Source organism: Aricia agestis, chromosome 1 (genome assembly GCF_905147365.1).
Source record: "Aricia agestis chromosome 1, ilAriAges1.1, whole genome shotgun sequence".
NCBI lineage: Eukaryota > Metazoa > Arthropoda > Insecta > Lepidoptera > Lycaenidae > Aricia > Aricia agestis.
This window is the reverse complement of record NC_056406.1, coordinates 24,077,510-24,094,417: the sequence shown is the minus strand read 5'-3', so window position 1 is coordinate 24,094,417 and position 16,908 is coordinate 24,077,510. Positions and strand designations below refer to the sequence as shown.

Below are 16,908 nucleotides of genomic sequence, written 5' to 3'. Positions count from 1 at the left end.
GCGTAAATTAGGAATTTTACAGAAACCGTACACTTTCCCATAAAAAATAGCTATGTATACTCCCTTCACGTGGTCTACTCTATACCTGTGCCAAATACTGCTATAAAAATTGCTCCAATAGTTCGTGAGATAAACCCTTTCTAATACTTCCTCCGATTTTCCCACATTTTCCTGAGAATTTCCTGAGTCAGCCTTCTTCTATCTAACACTGAAATAAGTTTTTAAATCGGAGCTGTAGTTCCTGAGATTAGCGCGTTCAAGCAAACATACTCTTCAGGTATATAATATTAGGTATATTTTTTATATTTTATATATTTTTTATTATCGCTTGACAAACTCGAGTCTCGATCTAAAAGACTATGAAAAGTACCAATAACAGGATCATAATGGGCTCATAATCATGGGATGATGCATGGTATAATATGGTAGTGATGATGATGATGATGATGATGAATGTAATTTGCATAGTAATAACATATGCTTTCCGTTCTTAAGACAACGCCGAAACTCCCAAACTTGTATTTATAAAGAATCAGGAGTTCTCTCAGCACCTTCCGAACCACGGTATACCAGGTATATATACCTCGGTGCAAAATCTTACTTGTTGGTAGCATATGCTTAGAATACTTCTCACGAAACCGAAGTCACCACATGTTTCCCTAGAAATTTTGAGGAGTTCCATCGACTTCTTATGGATCCTTCATCAGATCATCACTTTTGTGAATATAATACCAAATTGGGATGATGAAAAAAAATGTTGAAAATCGGTTAAAAAAATGTAATCGTTGAACATAAAAAAACGAACATGACACGTCCCCCATTTTGAAAGTCGGTTTAAATTGTAGCGTATGTGTTATTCTGATGTACATAAGCTATATTATTGTAAAGTTTCATTAAAATACGTTCAGTAGTTTTTGCGTAAAAAAATTACAAACATCCATACAGCCAAACAAAATTTCGCCTTTATAATGTTACTAGCTGTTGCCCGCGACTTCGTCCGCGTGAACTTTAATTTATAGCGCGCGGTGTCAACAAAATTGTTGTCAAAGCTTTTTAAAACCCTAGTCCCCCTTAAATCAAAATACCCAAAAACAGCTGTGCAGTGTGTGCACATAATATTTAATTATTTTAAATTAAACTGTATTTATGCCAAATTTTAAAGCTTATTTAGCCCCCCATTACACAACTTTAGCCATAAACTATAATTTATCATTGATAGGTTTAAGGTTACGTCACTGCATAGATATAGTACTGAGTAGTGAGTTATACAAAAGCGTGAAAACAATCTAAAGAATTGAAAAACATAACTTGAGATGGTACCACATCTTATAGAAACATATATGAGCAACCGATAGCGCGATGTAGACGACTCTTAGCGCCATCTGTTATGCATTTTTGGAACTTACTTAATTTGAACGAATTTACGCATTTACACCCCCTTACAACCCCTTTTTCCAGTTAAAAAGTAGCCTATGTCCTTTCTCAGGCTTTAGACTATCTGTGTACAAAATTTCATTACAATCGGTTCAGTAGTTTTGGCGTGAAAGCGAGACAGACAGAGATACTTTCGCATTTATAATATTAGTATAGATTATTATTATTATATTACTAGCTGTTGCCCGCGACTTCGTCTGCGTCAGCAAAATGTGATAACAAAGATAATAAAAAACCCTTTTTAAGGTTCATTTAGTGTGTAATAACATATCCTTCTCCTTTTCAGAGGTCGGTTAAAAAGTAGCCTAAGTTATTCCTTACTACATCAGCTATGTGCCAAAAAAAATCCCGTCAAAATCGCTCCAGCCATTTCAGAGATGTTGTTTTGGTGTCTGTACCCTATATACATTCATATGCATTTAGTAAAAAACGGTTCTTTCAATATTACAAACAGACACTCCAATTTTATTTATATGTATAGATGTATAGATTATTAGTAGGATATGTATGTTGCGCTGGAATTTTGGAACTCAATTTTGAAGTAGATGCATTTAACCGATTGAGCTGAAATTTTGCATACGCGTTTAGTTCGATGACAATACACGATATTGTATGTAACATCACTCTAAATCCAATATGGCCGACCATCCAAGATGGCGAAATAATTATTTTCTATGCACTCCTACTTCAATATGGATATTAAATAAAAGGGCTTTTTGAGAGTAACTCGAAAACGAATGTAATTTCATTCTACATCCAACATGGCGGATTATCCAAGATTGGGGAATAGTTATTTTAAATGCACTTCTGCAGTATAGGTATCAAATGAAACGGCTCATTGAAAGTAACTCGAAAACAAATGTAATGTCATTCTATATCCAATATCCGGATGTGTGCCTGATACCTGCTATTATCGTGTGTTGTCAAGCCTGTGTAGCTATAGTGATAAGTAAATAACCTAGTTCATTACAATTACTTTATAAGTACTCACTAATCCCGATCCCGATGCCGAAGGTGGAGACGACTTTCTTGACGAAGTTGAGGGTGTGGGGCGTGACGGGGGCGGCGGCGGCGGCGGCGCGGTGATGGAACGCCACCACGTAGCACTTGGCCAGCCCCGCCCGCAGCTGCCGCAGCACCTCCTCGTACCAGTTCTCACGGAACCACACCATCTGTAAATATTGGTTTTGATAGTGTTTGAAGCAAGTTCGTAGTTAATATATTGGTAATGTCTCATTACTAATAGTTTAAATGCGAACTTGCTTCATTACTAATGAGTTATGAGTATCTATACTAATTAGTATGTAACATTGTCATTGCCAAGTAACTGCCACGCACAACAACACTTAAAACATTGTTAACGTTAAAATCGTCATTCAGCAACCACTACATGTTTGCATGACGTAGTGGTAAGTGGTTGCTGAATGACGACTTGAGACAGTAGAAACATCATAAATTGAAACATCATTTAAAGATTGATCTTTAAATAGCGTTATAATTTTGAACAAAATTTTCGTGACCTCGAAAAGACTATACATATTTTATTCAAACTTTGACTTTTACAACACGGAAGGGGACTCACTTGATCGACGATGCCCTCTAGCGAGGACAGCACAGTTGGGTGTATCTCACGCTGCAGCTGCATGATCTTGGAGCAGCGCCACATTGGCAGAGTGGCCTTGATGGGCCCCGCCTCCGCCGCACCCCCCGCCCCAGATGTTGACGCCCCTTCGCCCGCCTTGGTGGCCGCCTAAATAAACATAAGTCACACGTATGTGTTACGATTTTTTAACTATAAACCTAGCATCGGATCAGTGGCGGATTTATAAATTTACCGCCTGTAGGCTATTTGTTTAAGTTAGGGTCAGTAGAGTTAGGCCGTGTAGATTCAGAAGCTTGGCTCTACATGAGATCTCATATCTTTTTCACAGGGTAAACCGTAAACCTTATGTGGTCGTATCGGCAATATTTTACAAAAAATGTTTTGGTGGGATTTTTTATTTCTGTAAGATAAAAAGTGGAGCTAAATTTGCCGCCCCTCTAAATCTGCCGCCCTAGGCTCCAGCCTACTTAGCCTATTGGTAAATCCGCCACTGCATCGGATGCAATGACGCGTGGATGCAAGGCAACGCAATCTTATCTCTACATCAGCTCTGAGGATTTCGCCTCGAAGAAATAATGTTACAGGAGTGTATTTAAGAGCGCACCAGAGCAAAAAAGCTGTACACTGTTTCGTCTTTAAGCAACGTTTTCAAGGTATTTAATAGACAAAACATTCTCGATATAATTTTAAGGATACTGTTACAATAAACTATCCGGCGTGTAACGTCTTAAACTATATAAACAACTTACTGTAGCAGCCGCTGGGGCGTTCTCGGCGGTTTTGTGTCGCTCGCGCTGCTCGATCTTGAGCGTGAGGTAGAGCGTGCGGATGGGGAAGTACACCGCCTGCGGGTACAGCCGCCCGACCTGCAACAAATACACTTGTTACTCTATGTTCGCATTGACGACGTGTCGGCAATCGGCATTGAGTACAACGATAAAAATGTGAAAATAACGCTGCACGCTTAGCTTTGCCAACATAGATAGGGTTTCTATAAAAGAATTGAGAAAGTGATAGATGGACAAAGGAAATCTGTCATATTTTGTGCCTAAACTAAGTATTTCTATTCTTTGCATTGCATGCTTGAAGTCTGCAGGAACATAATAAGGCGATTAAAGCGTGTAAGTATTAATTAAGTACTTACATGACTGAGCAGGTTCAGTATCACGTTGCCATCATACTGCACGAGGCAGGCCAGCAGCTGCGGGATCCACGGCAGCCACTGCACAGGCGGCACCCCCACTGAGTACTTGTCTAGCGCCTCCGCGAGACTATTTTTCTCGTCGTCGAAACTCAACATCCAGAGTACCTGGAGGATTTTGACTTTGTATAATTATTAAGCTTAGGGACTTTCTAAAATACCTATACGTATTTGATATGTGATATTCAAGCATATAACGTAAGTTAATCTTTTATAAGACAAGCAGCAATATATACAATTAAGACAAACATTGTTGGCTATTAGCTTGTTTCAATATTTGTAATAACAATACACATAAGTTGCACCTTACGATGATACCAACACAATTGAAAACAAAAGTTGTATAGTCCGTCAAAAAAGTGAAGAAATTAAAAAGTGGCAACATCATTGTGTCATCCCTTTCAATCTAAGAAAAAAGGGATGACACTATGATGTTGCCACTTTATAATTTCTTAACTTTTTTGACAGACTATTGACAGACGATATTTACACAATACTATACATAATATTTTTAAGCTAATAACTTCACTATGATTAATCTTAGCAAAGGATTACCTTAGCACAATACTTCCTCGACTTTGACTCGTTCTGGTGTCGGCACGCGTGCAGGAAGCACGTCATGGCTGACACGCCCACTTGTATCTGGCGCGGGTCTCTCGTGAAGATCTGCTCCAAATAATCACCCCACAGCGCCCAGGCTTTAACCAGCGTGTCATGCAGCTGGACGGCAGCTGCGAACGCCTTATTGGCGTCCTCGGAGCGCCCCAACTGGGCTAGCAGCAGCCCCTTGAACGCATAAAACTCCGCTGTCATTTCCTTGGTGAAGTATTTAAAGTTGGTGGACTCTATCATGTCCAGTCCCTCCTGCAATTCATCCTTGCCCTCGGTCCACGACATCTGGATGTGGCATTTAACCTGCTGCCTTATCTTCTGGAAGCAGTCTACGATGGGGACGCTCGGAATCGTGTATATTCTGTGCAGCGAGTCCAGACAGACGCCGGAGAGATTGTGTTTCCTTGCGATTTTCGCAAAGTGGATAATGGCCTGGAAATATTAAGCAGATTCAATATCTGAATTCTAATTTAATCGATAAAGCTTCATAATGAATTTAAAATTTTAATGATACCTTTTTTTTTAAATAAAAAAGCACAGCCTTCAATATCATAATAGCACTCTGTGATTTCCAAACACAACCCAATCATACCTGCGCGCTAGCATGCACTCCCAACATGCTATGGTTGGAGGCGTGGTCATTCTGTGAGTCGTAGTGCGACGCGATGAACTGGTAGTGGTGTTGGCGCCAGGTGAAGATGGCGCCCCAGTGCGACAGCGGGTCCGCGACGACGGGCAGCCGGTTTCGCCACGTCTTGACAATCGCTTTCATGTCGTGCAACGACGTCGGCCGACTGTGTAGCAGGCCCTGCGTACATTTTATCGAGCGATAAACACAGGATAAAATAATATATGTATTATGTATGCAAACATAAGAAATTTAGGCAATAGCCTTGAGAGCTTCATAACGTCAAGGTAACTGTGTTTACAGTGTCTAACAAACGTAAGTTCTATGAAACGTGAAGTGTTGCGTCGTGTTTCGCCTTTAGTGAAAAGTGCAGCAGGACTATGTTTCAATACTTTTCTAAAATTGTAATTTTAAATATAACATTATCTGTTAATTCCATTAGTACGAGGCTTGTCAAAACTATCATCAAATTATTTTAAAACACTTACGGTGTGTATCTGCGCCGCCTCGCTCAGCTCCATCAGCTGTTGCGCCGCCCGCAACAGCGGCAGGTGGGCGTGCGACACGAGCCGCGGGAGGCGGCGCCACTCGCGGAGACACTGCGCCGCCGCCGCCTCCGCGTGCCGCTCCACGCCGCTCAGCTGCTGCTCGCCGCCCGCGCAGATGCACAGGTAGCCGCGGTACAGGTTTACCAGCCATGCTGGAAGAGACATAATATTTGGACGCTGTTGAGTATTTAATATGTATCATCCCACAAAAAATTACGTATTCATAACTCAACAATTTTTTTTAGGTTAATACACAAATGCCATTTGTGTATCATCAATGACCATTTAGCGGGCCAGTTCTGAAAGACAGAGCGTCATACGGTTGAACTGTTCACAATTTTCACTACATTTGGATTGCAAATCTTCTGCGCAATTGACAAACGCTAGAGCGGGAAGCGCTGATTATTGTCATTGTCAGTAACTCAGGATAGTATTCGAATCTGAGACCAATTGAGCTTTGTGACTTAGGCTTCTGATATTATATTTAAAAGCAAGATAGAAAAAAATGATAATTGAAAATAGTGTAGTCTTATTTACTGTACTTATATTACTAAAGTTATACAACACATACCCATTTCCTTAGGACAGTTGTATTCAACTTCTGCTAAAGCATCTTTCATCGTTGGCCAGTTGGGATTCCTCCAGGAGCTTTCTAGGATAAGGAATTGATCTTTAACGTTTCTAGTCAATCCAAGATCTAGTAGGGAATCCCATTGATTTAGTTCTTTCGCACACTTGACCCAATGGTTTGTCCAGAGTGTGCATTCCTTATGCATGGTGTAGGACGATGGATTAGCCGCGTATTCTTGTTTCAATTTACCCATGGCAATATCGTACGCAGCCTAAGAAAAAAACAGATAATGTGAAAAATACAAAAACAAAATAAGTAGACATTGTTAAATCAATTTAGTTATTGCAATAAATTACCTGAGCCTGTTCAAAGAAACCTTGTTGCTCGTAAGCGATCGCAACATTCGTCTCTCTGTATCGCGCGTGTTTCTGCCACAATCCGGACCACATATCTTCTTCTTGGAGCAATTCATACATATCGCTTAGAGAGTCTAATATTTCCTAAAAAGATAAATAAAATATTGTGAAAAAAGTATCAAACATGTGAATAAATATAGTCGAAACTAAATTGTTAAGCTAACTTACAGTGGGTGTGGTAGTTTCTGCGTCGTAATCGTAAATCTCCAAAGCATCTCTGTTGGTGCGATTGCTTGCTTGGTCTATGGCCATCTGCTCCAAGTTGAGCGTCATGCGGTGCCAAAGGTTGTGAGTCTTCCCGAGATATTTCATCATGGGACTGGAACAAATTCAACAAGTATTTAAGCCTTTTTTTACTACAATGTATCGTAGTTTGTCATAAATATATTTTATAAAAAAATATTTTATTTTACATTTTTTATTTACAAAACTGTAGTATTTTCAATGACCTCCGTGGCTCAATGGTTAGTACACTGTGGCAACTCAAGCCGGGAGTCGCGGGTTCGAATCCCGCCGACGGAACAAAAAAGTTTTTCAATGTTCCTGGGTCATGGACGTGTATTAAATATGTGTATGCTATAATAAAAATCTTAAATATATGTATAGTATAAAAGTATTAAATATATTTCCGTCGTCTGGTACCTGTAACACAAGTCCTTCAGGTACTTAGCATGGGGCCAGACTGACGTGGTGTGAAGCATCCATAGATATTATTATTATTATTTTAACTTTGAATAATGTGTCATACAAACTTACGGTTTAATTGCCACAGGTGGGTTACACCTGGCCAGCGCTTCGATGAACGTGTTGAGTGCACTCAGAGGCTGGTCTCTCTGTATCACGTGCACCCCCGATATTATGAACGGGACTATTTCGTTCATCACCGTCTGAAACGAAGAAAAATCGTGACATAATAATATAATATTGTCAGATGATGTCAAAGGTGTTGTTGTGACTTGTGATACAACAGCGATTTGTTGTGTGTGTAAACAAAATTTCTCTTAAATGTAACAATCGAAAGAAAAATAGCACGGTATCTATAACATTGAAGATAACATAAACAATAATAACACTCTAGACTCACCCCCAGCTGCCGCTCGTCCAGCGCCGACCACAGTCTCGGGAACAGGCGCAGCCAGGTGTGGTGCGCCAGCGCGTCGTCCATGTGCGCCAACTGCGCCGCCGCCACTACTAACTGTTCGGTGCGCACGCGCCGCGCTAGCTCCAGGAACTCCGATTGCTTGGCCACGATCTGGTTAAGGGACTTTTGCCTGAAAAACGGAAGGAGTAAAGGGTGATAGAAGAAATTAGAAGCTCTTTAAAATAACAATAAGAGCTTGTAAAACAGACATCAGGCGAAGGCGAAAAAATTGCAATAAAATAGGAACTGGTGCTGTAGATAAAACTTAAAACAACGTAAATGATTGCAAAAGATACTCACCGATTAGGAACATTCTTTGTTAGATCATCTTTCTGGTTTGAACTGGAATCTAGATCCATGTCTAGAACGTCTTCTTTCTCGGGGTCGAGAGAGTCGTTGAACCCCTCAATGGTCTCCTCTTTGACGCTGCTAAATATCATGAAGGATTTTCTCTCCTCGCTATCCGCAAGGTTTATAACTGACGTTATGTTGGGCAACAAATACTTTGTGTTTGATAGTCTAATTTGAGTACCTGAAATTAAAGAAATTGTCAAGTAAAGAATTATTAGAAATGGTAAGAATTTGTGGTCATAATTTGTGTGAAAGTTCGTATTTATACAACTTACTCGACACACACGTCACAAGTAGCAATTCCAAGCACTGCTTGATCCAGAAGTGTTGTCCGATATGCTCCCAGTTCTGAGAGCAAATTATATACAAGAGGCGATCAAAGATGCGCCTGCGCACACTTTGGTCGTACACCTCAAAGAATTTTGCTCTTATTTGTGGCTGAGGACATCTCAAGCCGGCAAGGAAAGCTGGTTCTAGCTTCATCGATAGTTCCGTCATTTTCAAATGTTCGTCCCTGGTAACAATAAAAGTGAGAATGAGTTTTAACATCCAACCAATTTCACACCTATACTTATTTAGAAGACAAAGTTCTGTTCACAATTTAAAATAATTATTATTTAGGCTATATCGATACCTGTAGACGTAGTTGATGAGGTCAAGGAAGTGTGCGTTCAACTCCAAGTCATCAGGGAATCGTTTTTCGACGTATTGCATGAGTTTCACGAGCAGTATGGACTTCTCACGTAAGGACGGCGCTGCCGCTGGCGCTGCGCCTTTATATTTTACCCATTCCTCAACCATCCGAGTTATCGCTTTCATCACCTACGAATAAAATCTCGTTATAACTTATTACATAAAAATTAAATAAAAATAAAAATTGTTTTATTTCTGGATCAATTTGAATCAAATGCTTTCAGAATGTCAGACTACATATTGCCTACCACCAGTTCGGGAACTAACCCGGCGAGAAGAACCGGCGCGGGCGTAAGAAACTCGCATATTCCAATAGAACTTACATAATATTGAAGAACACATCAAAATGTTGAAATTACCTTTGCATCATTCGTCTTCTCTATAAGACCGACTAATATTGAGCCAATAAACGTCTTCCTCGTTTCGCCCGGCATCACCGCGACTCTTGCTTTTAAGAGGTCCAATGCTAGTATCTGGACAAGTAAAAAGGTTAAATACAATTTTATACAGTAAAATAGTTTAAGTACTTGATTACTACTTGATGACAAGTGATAACTTAGATAAATAGTGTAAATAGCTGGAATATTTACTAAAGAGGACTACGCAAATTTTAAAGAAAAACAATTTATCAGCATTACTCACCAACAAGTCCGACGTAGTGGCGTCAGGGTTAGGCGCGACGTGGTCCCTGGCCATGCGCTGCAGGACACGCATGAGCGGCAGCAGCAGACGATCAACGTAGCCGGGGCTGGAGGCGCAGCAGGCCTTCAGCATCATGAGCGGGCCTAGAAGACCCCCCGCGCCGCCGCCCGCCGCGCTCTTCTCGTACGTCGCTAAACCCTCAAACGCGTACTTGCTGACGCACGCGTATAACGTTTCCAACTCCTCGTACTGTTAAAATTTTTATTTATTGTGATTTGTGGAATAACAGGTCAACATGGCAAAGAGCAGAATTAAAAAAGTGTTTAATAAAAAAAAATACTTTCCGATTTAAATATTTTGCTGAAAATGTTACATTTTTATCGATTATGAAATCCGCCTGAACCAGGGTACGTAATAATGTATTGTAATGTTTTACCAAAATTACTTCCAGATGCCTCCTCTTTCATTAACATAAAACACAAACATAAACGACTGAATCGTCCGTGTTCTTGTGTTAATGTGCCGTCGTACTTCGCAAGTGCAAAAAAAATACCTTCGAGGATTGCGCGGCGCCGGTCGGCTCGGTGGGGAAGAGCGCCGTCAACTTTGCCAGTAAGTTGTGGGTGAGCCGCACGATCTTCGCGTTAGTAGACGCGACGCAGGCCGCGAGTCCCCGCTGCAGCGGCTTGAGCGCGGCCAACACCTGGTCTCGCCGCAGCACGCCCAGCAAGAACACGACTAACTCGAGCGCCGTGCACGCGTTCGCGCACGCTGCTGCCGAGCTGTCCGCACTCGAGAACACCTGGGAATATATCCACAGTAAATAAAGACTTCATAATGTTAGTAACTTTGGATCCTGATAAATTCATATAAAAGTGTAAATTTTAGACAACTTTTTTAACTTCGTTACTATATAAAATACCCTTAGATTATGCCTATATTATTATATGAATTTGGTTTATTAATTTCTGATTTAACTAACCTTGTCAAGCCAGGCCAGTTTTGGGTCGCACAGATGCGGCCACACGTCGGGCTTGAGCGCGGCCTTGAGCAGCAGCACGCAGCGTCGTGACAGCTGCTCGCCCGGCGAGCCCGCACCCGGCGCCGCGCCAGCCGACGCCGCCGCCGCCGTCGCCGCCGCCGCGCCCACTGTGCCCTCGTTCACCTGTTCATAATATTTTTACTAGCGTTACAACGAGAGAGTATACTTTTTTCGCGAAATAAAAAGACAAGACGTGATAGGTTTTGTGTAAATTGATACGTAAACGGTAAATCTTAAATTGACTTGGGGCCTGTTTCACCACTTCCTGATAAGTGCTGAATAAGCTCCATCACTTATTACTTGATAGATAAAGTATGGAGAATCTGTCAAAAAAGCTGTGAATAGCCTATTCGACACTTTATCAGAAAGTGGCGAAACAGGCCCTTAATTTATAATCAAAACAGCTATACTACTGTTCTATAGCTACAGTAATACCTGGCAAGCGAGCCGCAGCAGCAGGTTAACGACGACGTCCACGTGTTGTCTCTCTAGCGGCTTAGCGGCATCGGGCTCGAGACGCGCGGTGCTCGCCTGGGGGCTGGCCCAGCCCGTGTTCAGCGCTTTGCGGGACTCGCTGCCGCTCTCCTCGGACGATATACGCTTGATCGCGCCGCTTGGTGACGTTGATACCTGCGCGGAACATGGTCTACTATAACTGATAACACAGATAGACGACTTTGATTATGCCAATTAAAATTAAAGCTGTTTGTTTATTAATTGTATGTCACTGATGCACAAAAAACAATCTAAAAGAAAAAACTTAAATTGTCAAGAGACATTCAAGGATTTTATATAATGATAGATAAAGATTAATAAATAGAATCAACTCACAATAGAATCCTCCGGGGTGTGATCCCGTATCCTCTGGAGGTCCCACTTGAGCGCGACCTCGGCCAGGTCGACTGCCAGGCGGCGGTGCTCGAGTGAGGCGGTGCCAGAGAAGCCCAGCCGCTGCATCGCCGCCACCATGTGACCCACCAGAGCGTGACGCACCGGGTAGTACACCTACATCAACACGACATATTTTGTATTAACATTAATTAAACATAAGAGTATTTAAATAATTAAAATAAAAGAACAAAATATTTTTTTGGGGTGGTAACCTACTTTGTTGTTAGCAAATTACCCGTCAAAACAAATGAAATCACCTTGTAATGACGCACGACTAGCTGCAAAATATGGAACAGCTGTTGTACGGAGTGACCGTCTTCGACTATGATCTTCTTGGTCCAGTGCGTGAGCATGGTGTTACCGTCCTCCATACGCTGCGGCATCGCTGGCGTGAGTATTTCTAGCGCCGCGCGCACAACCGAGCGCGCTTCGACCGCGTGCGCCTTTAGCAGGCTGTGGAACACTGGAATATGCCACATAGTTTTATAATACATTCTTCATTTGTTTAACAATAATAAGATTAATAAAAATAAATAAATAGGACACAGTAATAATATACACTTTTCATGCACTTGTTCCACTTTTCATTAGATTAAAAAGTGGAACAAGTGCATGAAAAGTGTACTATTACTGTGAAACATGAATTTCCACCAAGAAGTTACGGTAAATCATAATATTAATACGCGAACGAAAAACTTTGTAACCCTTTTTACGAAAAATGGGGAAATGTAGGTGCATGAAATTTTGCACATTTATAGTTTATATGGTGAAGGAGTGCATCGAACTAGTATTATTTTGAAATTATGCTTTTAACACACATTTTTTTAACAAATAAAACATTACACACACTACAACACACACATGAGAAATGACAGATTTTTGAGTGACAAGCCTATACATACGAATTATACTCTTTTATTTATGGTTGAAGTCTGTTGACAACAAGTTGACAAATTGAAAATGGATAATTTATTGAATCTAAGATACTATTAGACAATGCTTACACGGCCAGTTTGAGATCAGCTAAGCCCCAGAGACAAGAGTTGAAAAAATAATAATAAAGTCAATGTTTTTTACAAAATATAGCCGTAGTAGGCCTAATGTAGTTGAAACTAAGGTCGAATTTCGACCATTGGGTGATCTCTAGTTCAATATCATACATAAATAATTAGGACACCACTCAGGCTAACTCTGTAGCGAGCACTACAGCGCCTGGTCTTATGTGGCTCCTACTAGTCCTAACAAAAATATCTAAATATAATAAATATAACCCTGATAAAATATATATTTAGGTTACACAGGTATAGTTTAGATAAATTATATTTCAATTAAAAATAAAAGTATATATTTCAAACCATCCTAGTGTTACAGGTAATCGCATGAGACAACAATTAAATAAAGATTTTTAAAATTCCCCATATATACCTTGTAAAACGATTCGTTTGTGAATTGCGAATTTCGCTATAATGTGGCTCAGCAGGAGATGCCCGTGGTATCTATAAAACATTATCAACATTCATATAAATAGTATAAAAAAATGTTACATAATATTATAAACTGGTAAACATTAGTTAAAGACATAAAGCTTTTAACTAGCTCTTAATACAGTGCACAGTTTAACTCTGTGAAGTTCTTTGCCACTTTGAGACTATATACCTGGTAGCGGGATCCACGTAGTTCTTGGCGAGCAGGCAGGGCCAGGCGAAGGTCATGAGGCGGCGCAGCTTGTTGCCCTGCTTCTTGTTGTTGGCGTCGTGGATATGAGCTGACGCCTGCTCCAGCAACAAACACGCGAACTGGAGCAGCGCTATCCGAACCGCGTCGGAACACGCAAATGGATTCTCTGGGTCTATTACCTAAAATAAAACTAGGAATGTCACTTCGGGTAGTCAAAAAATGGATGTAGCTAGAGTATTTAAAATTGTTGTTTATTACAATGAGTAAATATAGTGCTTGATTCATATTTCATAATGCTAATGATACAACGTCACCGATAACGAGTGATAGCTAATAAACACCGCGCTGAGCGTTGACCAATGACTGCGGTAAGTTTACGAATCCGAATCGAATGGAAATTGCGAATAATCACTATGGTAACATAACATTGCTCGGTTAAAAGCATTTGTATTAAATTATTTATAATTATGCAGCTTTACAAACTAATTATGGTTTACTTCAAATAAATTAAACTTACGTTATTTATAAAGACTGAAACCACATTGTCCGGATTGTCTTGGTACGGAGCAGGGGGGCCGCCTACAATCTTTTGCCCCTTCTCGAAGCTAACAGCAAAGCACGGTATCAATATCATCTGCAGGACTTTAGCTTTGAGGTCCTGCGACATCGCATCGCTCTGGAAATGCTCCACGAAACGGAAGAACGCTTGCCGCTTCCACTCGACTGTGTAGTTTTGAGCCACAGTGTTCTCCAGAAAGTCGCGAAGGAACTACAAACAGAAGAAAAATAGTAAGGATGACAAAGTTCTCACTAGCATCCTCAATAATATAATTAACTCGTCGCCTTTGCTAATCTATGTTGCTGTCGTTGTCTGATGCATTAGAAAACTCATTGGAGTGACAATGACAGTTACATGTAGGGTTGCCAGGTCGCTAAACCGAAAAGCCGGACAAAGCAGCCAGCTTGGCCAGAAATTTTTACAAAAAAGTCCTGCTATCGGGTACTTAGAATCTGAAATCTAAGGCCCGTATAAATACTGACTATTTATACGGGCCTTAGTGTTTGTTATACAGTATGTTAAATAGTTTTATTAAAACAATTTAACATACAATTTTACATTTTCTTAGGTGTAAAACCGTTTAAAATTAGTAGGATTTTCATATAAAGTTGTTGATCCAAAGCTCTACAAAAGCCGGACTCCTCTTAATTTTGGCCGGACAAGCAATCAAAAAGCCTGACTGTGTCCGGCTTTATCCGGACGCCTGGCAACCCTAGCTACATGTTGTAAGTGTGAAGTAAATATCTCGTATTCTCGTGTCACAGTGTTACTTACCGTACTCCTCCGGCTTTAATGATTTTTAACAAATTTTATATGCATATTCAGTAGGACTGAGAATCGCTACTGGCTACTTTTTATATTGATAAGTGCATTTATTGAATAAATAAAAGTAAATTATTACAACTGGTAGCGATGGACGTTGCCATGGTGACATACTTATTACGTCCTTCAATAAAATAATATGGGCGAAATACTTTAAATGGCTAAAAAATGTTTGCCGGGACAGCTAGTACTTAATAAATGAGGGAGTTAAAGTGGATATTCTCACCTGAAAGTCTGGTATAAAACGATCGCACAATGCTCGCAACAATTGAAACAGGAGATCAATGTTATTTGGGTGATGACAGAAATATTGTAGCAATATCTTCACAATCAGCTTTGGTTCTTTCCAGTGAGTGCAATCTACGTTTTCCACTTTCTTGTGAATTTCCTGCAATGGGAACACATGTAATAGAGGTCTTTGACCTTGCACAATCACTCAGAATAAAAAAAATAAAAGCATTTTTTAAACATATTGTAAACATATTTCCCTGAAAAGATGTTTACTTGCTAAAAAGAATTATTGTACTGTTAATATAGGCCACTATATTCTATATCAACACTTACATGGTAACGATCGCTACACCATATACGCTGCAGCAGCTCAACCAAGTCATGCTGCGCTGATAACCATTCGGGGTCAAACTTCACCAGCAGTGACACTAACCGCACTGCCTGATACGTCAGCTCTGGGCGGTCGGCCGCTAGTAGTTGCAACAGGCGGGGTCTTTTAGGCCCCCGCAGCGCCTCGCGAAATGCACCCCCACTTTCGGGATGCTTCACTAAATAGACAAGGAAGCGACTCCATTGGGCATCCTTCATGTTGTTGTCGCTCATCACCAGCTCCAGAGTTTCTTTTGGATATCTGATGAACAAAATGTATTTGAGAATTCCATGATATAAAAAGTATGTTACACAATAAGCATATCATTTAAACACAAGCTCTGAAGAGTGGGAGCTGAAAAGCTGGCGCCGCGACCGACTATCATTCCTCGGAGTTCAAGGGTGGAGTGTACCTACTTATGCAAAATCGGTTCGTATATGTTACTGGTTAGTATAACACAGCCTTTAAGTGGGCAATAGGCAAAATAAGTTTGGGAACCCCTGGTATAAAGCTAATTTTACCTGAGTAAGAATTTAACAAGCGGCTCCCTGAATGGCGAGCCGGCTTCGATCATCAGTGTCTTCTCCGTGTGGAATATGAGACGGCACAGGACGTCGATGAAGCGAGGCGACGCGGCCGGTATTTGATGGAAGATGCCGATCAGTATTATTATTTTCTGCTCGTTCTCCATATTCTTCGATACGCTTTGAAGGAAGTTGCCTCCTGAAAGAGAAAGTAAATCTAGTATTCATGCTTCTCTGAGAAATTACATAAAATAAATTCAGCAAAACGTCGGGAATAAAAAAATACTCCACGACAAAATAAGTGATAGTAACAATGAACGATATTTACGTAAACAAAAGAAATCATTACAAATTATACCATTTGATTCATACCTCTATTAGTTTGTATAGAATAATCCAGAAGTTTCTTTAACAACTGAAGCAGTTGTTCACAAAGTTTTTCACTGAAAGTGGACGGGAAGAGTTGTGTGAGGTAAGACAGGCGTTTAGCGCCGTTCACACTCAAGTTGCGATGGTCTCCCAGAGTCAGCAGCAGCGGCCGCATCACAGGATGAACCATTTCCATATCGATTTGGAATCCGGATAGGAACTTCTGCATGCACTCAAAGCCAGCCTGAGACAAAAAATTTAAATAAGTATGATTTTTCACAAAAAAAGCGAAGAAACAATAACAAAAGTTTTTTTTAAAACTTACCTGTTGTAATTCTTGATCATTTTTCTCCAAAGATTTGTACAGAACTTGGAATATCTTTTCCCTGCAATGTTTCTCCTGTATATAGTGGCAAGCGGCTAGGGCCCGTAACGCCGACGCGCGTAGAGGTACCAAGTTAACTCCCTTGTAGCACGGTAGTTTTCCCAGCATAGCGTCTTCAGCTTCACATAATGAAAGCAGCTCACGGAAGAACACCTTGTGCTCATTTACATTGAGATCTACAATGAGTAAATAGGAAAA

General features: G+C 40.6%; 1 protein-coding gene across 2 annotated transcripts in view; it reads right to left on the bottom strand.

Annotated features, from left to right (window-relative positions):
* LOC121737678 (transcription-associated protein 1) overlaps positions 1-16,908 on the bottom strand; it is a 36,568-nt gene that overhangs the window by 9,824 nt on the left and 9,836 nt on the right. For both annotated transcript variants that reach the window (XM_042129713.1, XM_042130500.1), the window contains exons 12-41: positions 16,651-16,886; positions 16,329-16,569; positions 15,954-16,155; positions 15,396-15,693; positions 15,058-15,219; positions 13,968-14,219; positions 13,430-13,629; positions 13,199-13,269; positions 12,031-12,236; positions 11,714-11,887; positions 11,318-11,512; positions 10,823-11,005; positions 10,394-10,642; positions 9,841-10,089; positions 9,558-9,671; positions 9,140-9,327; positions 8,781-9,019; positions 8,455-8,686; positions 8,098-8,284; positions 7,770-7,900; positions 7,182-7,332; positions 6,954-7,097; positions 6,598-6,868; positions 5,967-6,178; positions 5,443-5,658; positions 4,794-5,282; positions 4,182-4,346; positions 3,787-3,903; positions 3,017-3,184; positions 2,426-2,606 (exon numbers count right to left, since the gene is read on the bottom strand). In XM_042129713.1, coding sequence (XP_041985647.1) covers positions 2,426-2,606; positions 3,017-3,184; positions 3,787-3,903; positions 4,182-4,346; positions 4,794-5,282; positions 5,443-5,658; positions 5,967-6,178; positions 6,598-6,868; positions 6,954-7,097; positions 7,182-7,332; positions 7,770-7,900; positions 8,098-8,284; positions 8,455-8,686; positions 8,781-9,019; positions 9,140-9,327; positions 9,558-9,671; positions 9,841-10,089; positions 10,394-10,642; positions 10,823-11,005; positions 11,318-11,512; positions 11,714-11,887; positions 12,031-12,236; positions 13,199-13,269; positions 13,430-13,629; positions 13,968-14,219; positions 15,058-15,219; positions 15,396-15,693; positions 15,954-16,155; positions 16,329-16,569; positions 16,651-16,886 — 6,123 coding nt within the window. The remainder of the gene's footprint in view (positions 1-2,425; positions 2,607-3,016; positions 3,185-3,786; positions 3,904-4,181; positions 4,347-4,793; positions 5,283-5,442; positions 5,659-5,966; positions 6,179-6,597; positions 6,869-6,953; positions 7,098-7,181; positions 7,333-7,769; positions 7,901-8,097; positions 8,285-8,454; positions 8,687-8,780; positions 9,020-9,139; positions 9,328-9,557; positions 9,672-9,840; positions 10,090-10,393; positions 10,643-10,822; positions 11,006-11,317; positions 11,513-11,713; positions 11,888-12,030; positions 12,237-13,198; positions 13,270-13,429; positions 13,630-13,967; positions 14,220-15,057; positions 15,220-15,395; positions 15,694-15,953; positions 16,156-16,328; positions 16,570-16,650; positions 16,887-16,908) is intronic.